Source organism: Rhinatrema bivittatum, chromosome 2 (genome assembly GCF_901001135.1).
Source record: "Rhinatrema bivittatum chromosome 2, aRhiBiv1.1, whole genome shotgun sequence".
NCBI lineage: Eukaryota > Metazoa > Chordata > Amphibia > Gymnophiona > Rhinatrematidae > Rhinatrema > Rhinatrema bivittatum.
In genome coordinates this window covers 2321269-2335382 of record NC_042616.1, presented here as the reverse complement: position 1 = coordinate 2335382, position 14114 = coordinate 2321269, and the positions used below count along the sequence as shown (strand labels likewise).

At 45.1% G+C, this 14114-nt stretch overlaps 1 protein-coding gene across 3 annotated transcripts in view; it reads left to right on the top strand.

Moving 5' to 3' along the window:
• The window catches only part of LOC115083432 (ATP-binding cassette sub-family F member 2), a 191417-nt gene that overhangs the window by 60170 nt on the left and 117133 nt on the right, over positions 1-14114 (top strand). For all 3 annotated transcript variants that reach the window (XM_029587240.1, XM_029587239.1, XM_029587241.1), the window contains exon 4: positions 13416-13598. In XM_029587240.1, the coding sequence (XP_029443100.1) occupies positions 13416-13598 (183 nt within the window). The remainder of the gene's footprint in view (positions 1-13415; positions 13599-14114) is intronic.

Below are 14114 nucleotides of genomic sequence, written 5' to 3'. Positions count from 1 at the left end.
AAACCAAAGAGGAAAGAAAATCTTACCTCTACAAGACGAGCCCCACTTCTCCTGCGGTGATACCTAAGGGTCCCTCCCCCAGTCGAAAATTCCTGAGGTGATTTCCGAGATCCCTCGGAAGTGAGCCTCGGTCTGGTTGCCGGTTCCTGGTTTGACTTAGCCCAGAATGGCTGAGAGGCAGCGGATGCAATCCCGAGCGCGGTGGTGAAGGTATTTTCCCTCCCCTCTCCTCCCGCAGCCGGAGACTGTCCGGCACGATACCGAGAACTGCCAAGGTAAGGTAGAAAACTTTCTTAAAGTCTCGGTTCGCCGCATAGATCGTCCTCCCGGCATCTGTTAAATCGGGTTGAGCAGCCCCTTCTGGGCTAGACCCCGATCTGGTGCGAGGGTCCTCTCACGTGGAGACCCTCTGGGGGGAGTCGCCATCTTGCCCACGTGGTCATCGGCGCTATTTCCCCTCTTGATCGCCGTAGTGTCCGCACAACTGAGCCGTGTGCGCAAACTACTTGTGCGCACAGCAGCAGCGCACGCATCTGTATCATGTGCACATCGACGCGTACTACTGAGCTATGCGCACAGCGGCGAGCCGGGTGCACAAATGATGTACACATAGCGGCGTGCGACCTGTGCCGGGCACGCACAACTGTGCCGGGTGCACAGCGGCACGCACAACTGTGCCGGGCGCACAGCGGCACGCATGCCGGGCGCACAGCGGCACGCACAACTGTGCCGGGCGCACAGATAGGCCTGCGCACCCAGTGGCACACGCATCTTCACTAAACGCACAGATTTTGGTCTGCACTCACAACTAAGTTACCCAGCACTCGCTCCTCCGAGCACATACGAATTCTGAGCCACTCCATACGCACGAATCATGGCATCTCCTGTCAAGAAAGCCAAGGGACAAGCCCTTTGTCCTGCCTGCCACCTGAGAGCTGCTCAATCCGAATTGGCCTCTGCCCGCAGTGCGAAGAGGCTCAAGAGGACCCGAAGCAAGGCCCTCCTCAGACAGTAGAGGAGTCCGCCTCCACTAATGATAGTACCCCGGACCTCTGTATCCCGGGTACCTCAGGGAACTCCTCTGGATTCAGTATGGACCAAGGGACCTCTTCTTGGGTGGAATTCTTCAGAGGCCTACAAACCTTTGTCCAGGCACAATCTGTACCACCTGTGACACAGCCACAGCCTACACCAGAAGAGCAAAACCTTCCAAGCTCTTCTCGGATCCCTTGATACCTGCCCCTTCCGGGCAAATGCCTCCCCTTAGGGGAAACAAATACCTCGGAAGAAGAGCCTGACTCCCTGGAGGAAGGGGAAATCCCTCCAGGGATGGAACCATACTGAACCATGATACAATTTTTCTCCAAAGATGAGTTATCAGATCTCATGTCTCTGAGTCTGAAAACACTGGCCATCCCTGGCGCAAGTACCACAGCGGAGCCAAAGACAAGCCCAGTTTTGGTCGGTCTCCATCAGGCTTCATGCTATTTCCCAATGCTACAGGCTGAACAACTGACCTGGAATGGAATGCCCCGGAGGCCAGCTTCAAAAGAGGACAGGCCCGACAAGCCCTATACCCCCTGGAACCCGTGGCGAAAACTCCTAGGGTTCCTGAAAGTGGACGCCATGGTCTGCAGTGTCTCAAAGCACACTACTATTCCAGTCGAACGAGGAGCTGCACTCAAGGATGCACAGGTCAGACATCCGGAATCCATCCTTAAACAATTTGATATCGCAGCAATGTCCCTGCAGATCTCTTCCTGCTGCGCCGTGGTGACATGTGCCTGCTTACTTCTCTCCAGGGACGAAACACTTCTGCCGAAACATTAGAATCGGCAATATCTTTCCTCACAGATGCAACCTCTGATCTGTTGCGCACCTCAGCCAGGTGCGTCTCATACATAATGGCAGCCAGAAGGTAACTATGGCTCCGAAATTGGTCGGCTGACGCTACCTCCAAGACGAAACTCACGAGAATGCCTTTTAAAGGATCCCTCCTGTTCGGATGCGAGCTGGAGAAGTTAGCCAACAAATGGGGCAAATCCCCAGTACCTCGATTACCGGAGGACAGGAACAAAAGAAACCAACGCTACTCTCCCCGAAGAAACAAGGGTAGAGGAGCCCAGCATTTTAGACCGTACAAAACCACATTCCAAGCATCTCGCCCCACTGGCAGGGGCCAGTCCTTTCATAACAAACAAAACAACAAGAGGGGAGTTGGCTCAGGTACAGGCCCCTGCCGCACCCCATAATGAGAATCAGCAGACCCATTCACAGGAAGAAGCCATAGGGGGCAGACTTACCCTCTTCTACCAAAGATGGGTCGAGATAACGTTGGACAAGTGGGTCCTAACCATCATTAGAACATAAGAAATTGCCATGCTGGGTCAGACAAAGGGTCCATCAAGCCCAGCATTCCAACAGAGGCCAAACCAGGCCACAAGAACCTGGCAATTACCCAAACACTAAGAAGATCCCATGCTACTGATGCACTTAATAGCAGTGGCTATTCCCTAAGTAAACTTGATTAATAGCCATTAATGGATTTCTCCTCCAAGAACTTATCCAAACTTTTTTTGAACCCAGCTACACTAACTGCACTAACCACATCCTCTGGCAACAAATTCCAGAGCTTTATTGTGCGTTGAGTGAAAAATAATTTTCTCCGATTAGTCTTAAATGTGCTACTTGCTACCTTCATGGAATATCCCCTAGTCCTTCTATTATTCAAAAGTGTAAATAACCGATTCACATCTACTCGTTCAAGACCTCTCATGATCTTAAACACCTCTATCATATCCCCCCTCAGCCGTCTCTTCTCCAAGCTGAACAGCCCTAACCTCTTCAGCCTTTCCTCATAGGGAAGCTGTTCCATTCCCTTTATCATTTTGGTTGCCCTTCTCTGTACCTTCTCCATCGCAACTATATCTTTTTTTGAGATGCGGTGACCAGAATTGTACACAGTATTCAAGGTGTAGTCTCACCATGGAGCGATATAGAGGCATTATGACATTTTTCCGTTTTAACCATTCCCTTCCTAATAATTCCAAACATTCTGTTTGCTTTTTTGACTGCTGCAGCACACTGAGCCAACAATTTTATTTTTCCCTTTACGCAACAACTTACACTTGTCCACATTAAATTTCATCTACCATTTGGATGCCCAATCTTCCAGTCTTGCAAGGTCCTCCTGTGATGTATCACAATCTGCTTGTGATTTAACTATTCTGAATAATTTTGTATCATCCGCAAATTTGATAATCTCACTCGTCGTATTCCTTTCCAGATCATTTATATATATATATATATATATAAGTACCAGTCCAAGTACAGATCCCTGAGGCACTCCACTGTTTACCCTTTTCCACTGAGAAAATTGACCATTTAATCCTACTCTCTTTCCTGTCTTTTAACCAGTTTGTAATCCACAAAAGGACATCGCCTCCTATCCCATGACTTTTTAGTTTTCTTAGAAGCCTCTCATGACGGACTTTGTCAAACGCCTTCTGATAATACAAATACACTACAACTATTGTTCACCTTTATCCACATGTTTATTAACCCCTTCAAAAAAATGAAGCAGATTTGTTAGGCAAGACTTCCCTTTGGTAAATCGATGTTGACTGTGTTCCATTAAAACATGTCTTTCTATATGCTCTACGATTTTGATCTTGAGAATAGTTTCCACTATTTTTCCCGGCACTGAAATCAGGCTCACTGGTCTATAGTTTCCTGGATCACCCCTGGAGCCCTTTTTAAATGTTGGGGTTACATTGGCCACCCTCCAGTCTTCAGGTACAATGGATGATTTTAATGATAGGTTACAAATTTTAACTAACAGATCAGTCATTTCATTTTTTAATTCCTTTAGTACCCTAGGTTGCATACCATCCGGTCCAGGTGATTTGCTACTCTTTAGTTTGTCAATCTGGCCTACTACATCTTCCAGGTTCACAGTAATTTAATTTCGTTCAGTTCGTCTGACTCATCACCCCTGAAAACCATCTCTGGAACTGGTATCTCCCCAACATCCTCATTAGTAAACACGGAAGCAAAGAATTCATTTAGTCTTTCTCCAATGGCCTTATCTTCCCTAAGAGCCCCTTTAACCCCTCAGTCATCTAATGGTTCAACCGACTCCCTCGCAGGTTTCTTGCTTCGGATATATTTAAAACTGTTTTTCTTATGAGTTTTTGCCTCTATGGCCAACTTCATTTCAAATTCTCTCTTCGCCTGTCTTATCAATGTTTTACACTTGACAATGCTTATGTTTTATCCTATTTTCTTCAGATGGATCCTTCTTCCAATTTTTGAAGGATGTTTTTTGGCTAAAATAGCCTCTTTCACCTCACCTTTTAACCATGACGGTAATCGTTTTGCCTTCCTTCCACCTTTCTTAATGCATGGAATACATATGGACTGCGCCTCTAGGATTGTATTTTTAAACAATGTCCATGCCTGTTGAACACTTTTAACCTTTGTAGCTGCACCTTTTAGTTTTTTTCTATTTTCCTCATTTTATCAAAGTTTCCTTTTTGAAAGTTTAGTGTTGGTGCTGCAGATTTACTTATTGTCCCCCTTCCAGTTATTAGTTTAAATTTGATCATGTTATGATCACTGTTGCCAAGGGGCCCCACTACCGTTACCTCTCTCACCAAATCCTGCGTTCCACTAAGAATTAAATCTAAAATAGCTCCCTCTCTTGTTGGTTCCTGAACCAATTGCTCCATGAAGCAGTCATTTATTATATCCAGGAACTTTGTCTCTAGCAAGTCCTGATGTTACATTTACCCAGTCACTATTGGGGTAATTGAAATCTCCCATTATTATTGCACTGCCAAATTGGTTAGCTTCCCTAATTTCTCTTAGCATTTCATCATCTGTCTGACCATTTTGTCCAGGTGGACGGTAGTATACTCCTATCACTATACTCTTATCCAACACACACGGGATTTCTACCCATATAGATTATACTGAGCATTTGGTCTCTTGTATGATCCTTATCCTGTTGGACTCTATACCCCCCCCCCCGGACATAAAGTGCCACACCCCCACCAAGTTGATCCTCCTTATAATTGAGATATAATTTGTACCCTGATATAGCACTGTCCCATTGGTTATCCTCCTTCCACCAAGTCTCTGTGATGGCAATTATGTCGCTCATCATTTGCTGCTATACACTTTAACTCTCCCATCTTACTACTTAGACTTCTGGCATTGGTATACAGCCATTTCAAAGTGTGTTTTTTGTTTGTATTAACAACCTGCTTTTCAGTTGTTTGGGATAATTCAAAAATCATTAGCTTTGGTGATTTTTTACATATAAGCACATGGACCATGTTTGCTTTAAATGGAACCTCTCTATTGGGATGCCCTAACTCTCCTGTTTCATTAGTATCCTTCAAGGATACATTTCTCCAAACCATGTACTGCTGAGTGACTGTCTGCTTTCCCCCTTGTTCTAGTTTAAAAGCTGCTCTATCTCCTTTTTGAAAGTTAGTACCAGCAGCTTGCTTCCACTTTGGTTAAGGTGGAGCACATCCTTTTGGAAAAGTCTCCCCTTTCCCCAAAAGTTTCCCCAGTTCCTTACAAAGCTGAATCCTTCTTCCCTGCACCATCATCTCATGCACGCATTGAAACTCTGGAGCTCTGCCTGCCTCTGGGGACCTGCACGTGGAACAGGAATTATTTCAGAGAATTCCACCCTGGAGGTTCTGGATTTCAGCTTCCTATCTAAAATCCTAAATTTGGCTTCCAGAACCTCTCTCCCACATTTTCCTATGTCGTTGGTGCCCACATGTACCACGACAGTCTGCTCCTCCCCAGCATTGTCTTTAATCCTATCTAGGTGACGTATGAGATCTGCCACCTTCGCACCAGGCAGGCAGGCTACCAGGCGGTCCTCACGTCCACCAGCCACGCTGCTATCTACAATTCTAATAATTGAATCACCAACAATGATGGCCGGCCTAACCCTTCCCTCCTGGACAGTAGCCCTGGGAGACTTGTCCTCAGTGCGAGAGGACAATACATCACCTGGAGAGCAGGTCCTTGCTACAGGATCACTTCCTGCTACACCAGGGTGGTGATCTCCTACTGGGAGACCTTTCTGATCCAAGGCAGCATTGAGGCTGCCAGACTGGATTTGGGACTTGGCTACTATGTCCCTGAAGGTCTCATCAATGTACCTCTCTGTCTGCCTCAGCTCCTCCAAGTCTGCTACTCTAGCCTCCAGAGTTCGGACTCATTCCCTGAGAGCCAGGAGCTCTTTGCACCGAGTGCACGCATACAATCTCTCACCAGCGGGTAAAAAATCATACATGTGACACTCAATGCAAAAGACTGGAAAGCCCCCCTCTTGCTGCTGGACTGCTGCCTTCATCTTATTTTATTGAGTTCCTAGTTAAGTTTAGGATACTAAGGGAGTTGGAATGAGAGTACTTTAAATTTACAGGTGAATTTACTAATTAATCGGCTAGTGTCCTACAAGGGGGTGATTAAACTTTCAATAAGGGCTGGTACAATAGTACGATTTAGATAAGACCCTGATTGATTTTTAATGAGAAAGTGTCTCGTGCCTAAAAATCAAGGGTTGAGTGGGTGGGAAAGACAGACATTAGGATTAACTATCTCTGGCTTACTTATTACCTCAGACACAAACAAACTCTAAAGAATATATCCCTTAATTTCACCTTTCACCAAACCTTTATAAGCCCAAAAATTTCTGAAAGCTATACTTACCAATCCTCTTTAACCACCGTTAAATTGCTCTTCACTCAGTTAATGGAAGGGTTTGAGATTCTGGACTCTTCTCCCGGGGGATGCTGGGAGCAGTATGCAGATGAGCCTTCCAGTCCTCCTCTACTGCAAAGGATGCGGGGCCTCTGGAAGCTGGGGCTATGGAAGTCAATCCCTGGATTGCTTGCGGTGACCTCTGGACTCCTCTCCCAGGGGATGCCGGCAGCAGTATGCAGATGAGCCTTCCGGTCATCCTCTACTGGACTTTCACAGCATCCCCCCAGACAAATGTTTGAGATCACCATGCCACTTCCTCTCCAAGAGGTTGGCAGTGGAAAACACACTGACAAAGCTACTCGGCCTAAAAGCGATAACTGTGCCCAAGCACCAACAAAATACTGGTCACTATTCCATCTATTTTATCGTTCCCAAAAGGGAATTCCTGACTTCTCTGGATCTATCCGAAGCCTGTGTCCACATCCCGGTCCATCATGCCCATCAGCGCTACCCTTTGGACTAGCTACGCCCCCCCCAGACATTCACCAAGATCATGGTGGTAGTGGCGGCGACACTGAGGGAAAGAAGGAATCCTCGTACATCCGTATCTGGACGATTGGCTGATCAGAGCAAAATCTCCAGAGGAAAGTCACCAGGTGACCACCAGAGTCAAGAATCTACTACAGAATCTCGGGTGGGTCTTCAACAGAACCAAGAGCTACCTGCAGCCCTCCAAATCACTAGTGTACCTGGGAGTCCGGTTCGACACCAAACAGGACAAGGTTGTTCTTCCCTTTACAAGGAGAAGGAAATTGATGTTTGGAGCCCAGAACCATGTGCTGTTGCTGTATTCACTATTTCCAGCCCCTTGATTTAGTGTGGGCTGAATCATGGCTATTTGGGTGAGGGTAGGCTAGGGTGTCTAAGATGCTACAAGAGTGAGGGAGGGTTATTAAGTGGGAGATAAGTACCAGCTGTGCCTTCTGTCGCCTCAGGGATATCACAAGGCTTTAGGACCTAGCACAGTGATGGGTGACCAGCTAGGTGCTTTTCCTCCATTTCCTTACCAGCAGCTCTGCTCCCAGGTTTGTCTTGCATGGGCAGATGATCAGGGCTTCTGCACCGATGCATGTCCCTCTTCTTACCTGTGCCAAGGTGACTTGAGCATTTGTATCTATCTCTCTCTAGGTACTCTTTTGGATTTCTGCTTCTCTGCATGTATTCCCCATGGTGTTATATTTCTGCATGGGGGTAACCTACACCGAGCGGCAGTCACTACAATAAGTAAATTGCTGGGCAGACTGGATGGACCATTTGGTCTTTATCTGCCGTCATTACTATGTTACTATAAGTTGCGAAAACTGTTGAGCTATGCTTGCCCCAAGATATGGGACTACCTCCAAGTCCTCTGTCTCATGACATTGATCCTAGAAGTCGTACCATGGGCAAGGGCCCACATGTGCCCACTACAACGTTCCCTACTGTCGCCCACCATATGACCTAGAAACCCTAAAGGAAAAGTTAGAAGGAGCAATCGTAAAACCCATTTAAAAAAAGAAAAACAGCGACCCACTTAACCTGTGCAACTACAGATCTGTATCAAACTTACCCCTAATTGCAAAATTAATAGAAAAAACTATACAAAAGCAACTAGCGGAACACCTAGATAACAATAACATCCTATATCCCTCACAACATGGATTTCGAAAACATTATAGCACAGAGACACTCCTACTGGCGCTGACAGACAACATCATGAGGGGATTCGATAATGGTAAACAATACATTCTAGTGATGCTAGACCTCTCAGCAGCTTTTGATACTGTTAATCATAACATACTTTTAAATAGACTAGAAGAAATAGGACTAGGCAACAAAACACTCAGATGGTTTAGATCATACCTAAGCAACAGATATTTTCAAGTTCAAATCAAAGATTCTATGTCAGAAAAAATAGACCTTCAAACAGGTGTACCACAGGGATCAGCCCTCTCTGCTACACTTTTCAACATATACCTGCTCCCATTATGCCACCTACTAGCCGGACTGGGAATCACTCACTACATATACGCAGACGATATCCAATTTATATTACCCATTGACGATACAATGGAGAAAACATTAAACATAGCGAACATGTATCTAGACATTATCAAACAACTATTAAATCAAATGGAGCTAGTAATTAACATAGAGAAGACAGAATTCCTTCATTTAGAAAGGAAAAAAAACATGGAGATCTCACACAACCCAATCACACTCATTAACAACAAACAAATAATACTTGCAGAGAAAGTACGAAATCTAGGAGTAATAATCGACACAGAACTAAGCTTAAAACATATATCCATAAAAGTAAAGGAAGGATACGTCCTCAGAAAACGTAAACCACTTCTAACAACCGCCAACTTTCGATCAGTACTGCAAGCGCTAATATTTGCAAGCACTGATTATTGCAATACCCTTCTAGGTTTACCATACACCTCCATAAGACCACTACAAATATTACAGAACACGGCTGCAAGAGTATTAACTGGAAAAAGGAAAAGAGACCACATTACAGAAACACTGGCCGAGTTACACTGGCTTCCCATTGAACAAAGAATACAGTACAAAACACTATGCACCATATACAAATTAATACACAACGAAAACGCAGACTGGCTCAACACTGCCCTTCGTGTACACATCCCCAACAGAAATCTAAGATCAGCCAACAAGGCACTTCTAACTATTCCATCAGTCAAAACAGCAAGACTAACCCAGGTAAGAGAGAGAGTGTTATCCTTAGCGGGACCCATACTATGGAACTCCATGCCCTTGGAATTAAGACTACAACGAGAAAACAAAACATTCAGAAAAAATCTAAAAACTTGGCTATTTAAACAAGCCTTTCAAAAAGAGAAGGGAGAATAGATTCCAAGGACTTGCAAGGTTCAAAACAGGGAAGTGCAAGAGACAAAACACCCACACAAACAGGAATCAATAAGGGTGTTCGTTTTTTTAATAGAATTCATCACTAAAGGATAGTTACATTTATAGAATGAGTCCTGAACTCAAACTGCTATAGATTTGACCTGGACAGAATAGTGATCACACTCATTTAACATCTAGCTTTGATTAAAAAACTTATGTTACCGAACCTAATGGCACCTGTGTAAACTGATAAATTTTAATAACATTATTTTTGTGCCTTACTGTAAACCGTTGTGACGGTACCCACCTTAATGACGGTATAGAAAAGATTTAAAATAAATAAAATAAATAAATGATGGAACCCAATGTCCCAAACCTACTCCGTTCGCCTCCAGCTTCCGGCGGAGGTCCGGACACAGCTCCAATGGTGGCTACAGGAAGACCATCTGAGCAAGGGAGTAAAACTATCACCTCCGATCTGGCTCCTGCTCACCACGGATGCGAGCCTGCGAGGGTGGGGAGCCCACTGCCAGGAACTGGCGGCCTAGGGACAATGGGACAAGGAAGAATCAGGATGGAACATAAACCAGCTGGAAGCCAGAGCGGTCAGACTAGCCTGCCTACGGTTCAGTCACAGACTCCAAGGTGAATATGTCAGTCATTTATTTTATTTATTATTTATTTATTTAACATCTCTTTTATACCAATATCCGTTCGCACATTGCATCGGTTCACAATAAACAAAAACTTTTGGGCGGTGCCCTTACATGTAACAGATAACTTAGTGAACTAGGAAAAATACAATTAACTTTTGGGAGGAGCCCTTACATATAACAAACATCAATGGGTAGATGCAAAGCAATAGAACTGTAACTATAACTATATACATGAGTGCACAGTACAAAATCAGCGGACATAAGGCGTTCATAACAAAATGACATTGTAAAATTCACAGGGGGGTTTTATGTAATAGGGGGTGACATGTGGTAGGCTTGTTGAAAGAGCCAGGTTTTAAGTTTCTTTTTGAAAGTGGGGGTATATGTCTCCATGCGAATATCATGGGGCAGGGAGTTCCATATGGTGGGGCCGGCAAGAGAAAAGGCTCTGTTTATAGTAGAGGAGAGTTTAAAAGATTTGATAGATTGGGCACGAAGTGTTCCTTGGAGGGCTGGGTGGGTAGGTCTCTTGGAGGTGCGAGGTAGGAGGGGGGGATTAAGCCAGTTGAGGTTGGAATTTAATAGACTCTTGTGTATGATAGATAGAGTTTTATATAGAATTCGTGACTGTATAGGGAGCCAGTGTAGTTCGATAAGTGTGGGAGTGATGTGATCTCTTTTCTTTGTTTGACAGTATCCAATGCTGCAAAAGTTGCCTACATCAACTGCCAGGGAGGAACCAAAAGCCAACAAGTCTCCCTGGAAATAGACCCTCTAATGGCGTGGGCGGAAACAAACCTGCAAGGGATCTCAGCCACCCACATCGCGGGAAAAGACAACATCACTGCGGACTACCTCAGCAGAGAGAGTCTGGTCCCAGGGGAGTGGACGCTTTTGACCACAGCCTTCCAGTTGATAGTAAACCACTGGGGAGCCACAGCCATGCATCTACGGTCCAACGCCCAAGTTCCCAAGTTCTTCAGCCGCAGACGAGAACCGCAATCCCAGGGAATTGATGCCCTCATCCAGACCTGGCCACAGGAAGACCTGCTGTATGCCTTTCCTCCATGGCCATTACTGGGCAGGATCATCTGCAAGATAGAACATCACAGGGGGCTAGTACTTCTAGTAGCCCCGGACTGGCCAAGAAGGCCATGGTACGCAGACATGCGAAGACTTCTTGCGGGGGAACCCTCTGTGTCCCTCCACACAGGGATCTCCTCCGGCAAGGACCGATCTTCCACGAAGACCCAACTCGATCCTCGCTTACGGTCTGGCCATTGAGAGGACTCGCCTGATGAAGAGCGGATGTTCTAAGGCAGTGATTGACACTTTGCTCCGAGCACGCAAGTTTTCCATGTCTCTGACTTACATAATAATATGGAGAATATTCGAAGCCTGGTGTGAAGACCACGACATCCTTCCGTGGACAGTCAAAATTCCCATAATCCTGGAATTTCTTCAGGACGGCTTGAAGAAGGGGTTGTCTCTCAACTCCCTCAAGGTTCAGGTGGCCGCACTGGTGTGCTTCAGAGCCAAAGTGGACGGCATCAGTCTATCATCCCATCCAGACATCTCCCACTTCCTGAGATGGGTCAAGCAAATCCGACCACCACTAAAGTGACCGGAGCCCCTATGGAATCTCAATCTAGTGCTAGACTTCCTAGCAGGAGCTTCCTTCAGACCTACACACACGGTCTGTCACTTCGGCTCCTGAACTTGAAGACTGCATTCCTAGTGGCAATATGTTCAGCCCGTTGCATCTCCGAGCTTCAAGCACTATCCTGTCGGGAACCATTCCTCAAGTTCACACTGGGATCCATACAGCTTCACACTGTTCCCTCTTTCCTTACGAAGGTGGTCTCTCATTTCCATCTAAACGAAACCATCTCGCTGCCATCTCCAGATGAGCATAAGGACTCGGAAGACTCACGCCTTTTTCGCCATCTAAACATCGGCAGACTCCTAGTCTGATACCTGGAAAGATTGGAATCTGTACGAAAGACGGACCACCTGTTTGCCCTTCACTGTTGGAAGAAACAGGGGGAATCGGCTCACGGACAACCATAGCCCGCTGGATTAAAGAAGTTATCAAGGCGGCCTATGTAGAGGCAGGCAAACTTCCACCTCTACAGGTCAAGGCCCATTCCACAAGGGCCCAGGCAGTGTCCTGGGCAGAAACCAAGATGCTGTCACCCACCGAGATCTGTTGGGCGGCAACGTGGTCCTCCATACATACCTTCTTGAGGTTCTACTGCCTGGATGTCCAGGCCCAGTTCAGGAGTAGCTTTTGTACATCCCATTGGTCCTGAGTCCATCTGCTACACGCTAGGAAAAGGAAAATTACTTACCTGATAATTTAGTTTTCCTTAATGTAGACAGATGGACTCAGCATCCCGCCCACGGCTGCCCCTAAATCCGGAAACCTTGGGTGATAGTCCCGAGAGCAAGACAAGCACGGGTAAGCCAGGTATTACCACAGGTTCAAGACACCCTAGTTACCAGGTGTCGGCATTTTTCGGTTGAGTGCACTAGCAGTCTACTTGGAAATCAGTTTAACCAGTCCAAGTTAATCAAGTTAATCAAGTTAATCAAGTTAATCAAGTTAATCAAGTTATTAAAACACACATATATCCACATTTGCTTTTTGAGGAGAATACTGAAGAGCTAAGCTTCCTGCACGGGTATATGTAGGCTGACATCAGATTGAAATCTGACTCCGTCTCCCAACTGCTATCAGGAGCACACTATACCCATTGGTCCTGAGTCCATCTGCTACACTAAGGAAAACAAAATTATCAGATAAGTAATTTCTCCATTGTTAAAGATACAGGTAAGCTACTTTGCTTTCCTAGAAGACAAAAGGATTCTTGTCTATTTAAATTTAATATGCTTTTCCAGAGAGATGACGTTTTGGCATTATAAAAGGCAAGGCTTCAACTTGGAGACAAATAAAATGAGAGTTTTGCCTTCCCCAGATTATCAGTAAGGAGCATCCAGAGAGCTAGCAGGAGGCATTGAACATGGTGGATTTTTGTATTTTCCTTCTGCTTAGTATGTTTAGAGAACTTCTTTCTTGAAATATAACCTAACCTTTTTGTTTTTTAGGAAAGTCTATGCTTCTGTCAGCTGTTGGTAAACGGGAAGTACCTATCCCAGAGCACATCGATATCTATCACCTATCACGGGAAATGCCACCCAGTGAGAACTCAGCCCTGCACTGTGTAATGGAAGTGGATACAGAAAGGACTATGCTGGAAAAGGAAGCTGAAAGGCTTGCTCACGAAGATGGTAAAGACATTTGCATCTAATGCTTCTCATGTTATGTAAGACAGGAGTGAAATTCTTCCTTCTCCGATTACTTTATTCTCGTTCAGTGAGGCATACTAAGAATTGCTTGTACAATAAGACACACCTCATTAATTTGATTGCACTTGGCAGAATTATCTGCTGTGCTAGTTGTTCTTGATTTAGAGCAAATTATTTGGATTTTTACACCTTGATTTAGTTTCACTGCTTTATGGGTTATGGAGGGATACATTTTTGATCAAGTTTGACCATTCATTTATTAAGCTTGTGTTGCAGTGGCACGATCTTGTCGCTATCTGCAAACATTTTAAACAGCATTCTTTTTGTGGCTCCATTGATTTTAGAAAAATTTAAAAACAGTTGGCTAACTAAATTTTGAGTTATCAACCGTATTCATATCAGCATTTAACACTCAAATAGAAGCTACATTAAATGTAGTGGCACCTTTAAAAGCCAGACATGGCTTATAATCAAGTACCCGTGTCTCCTGGTTTTCCT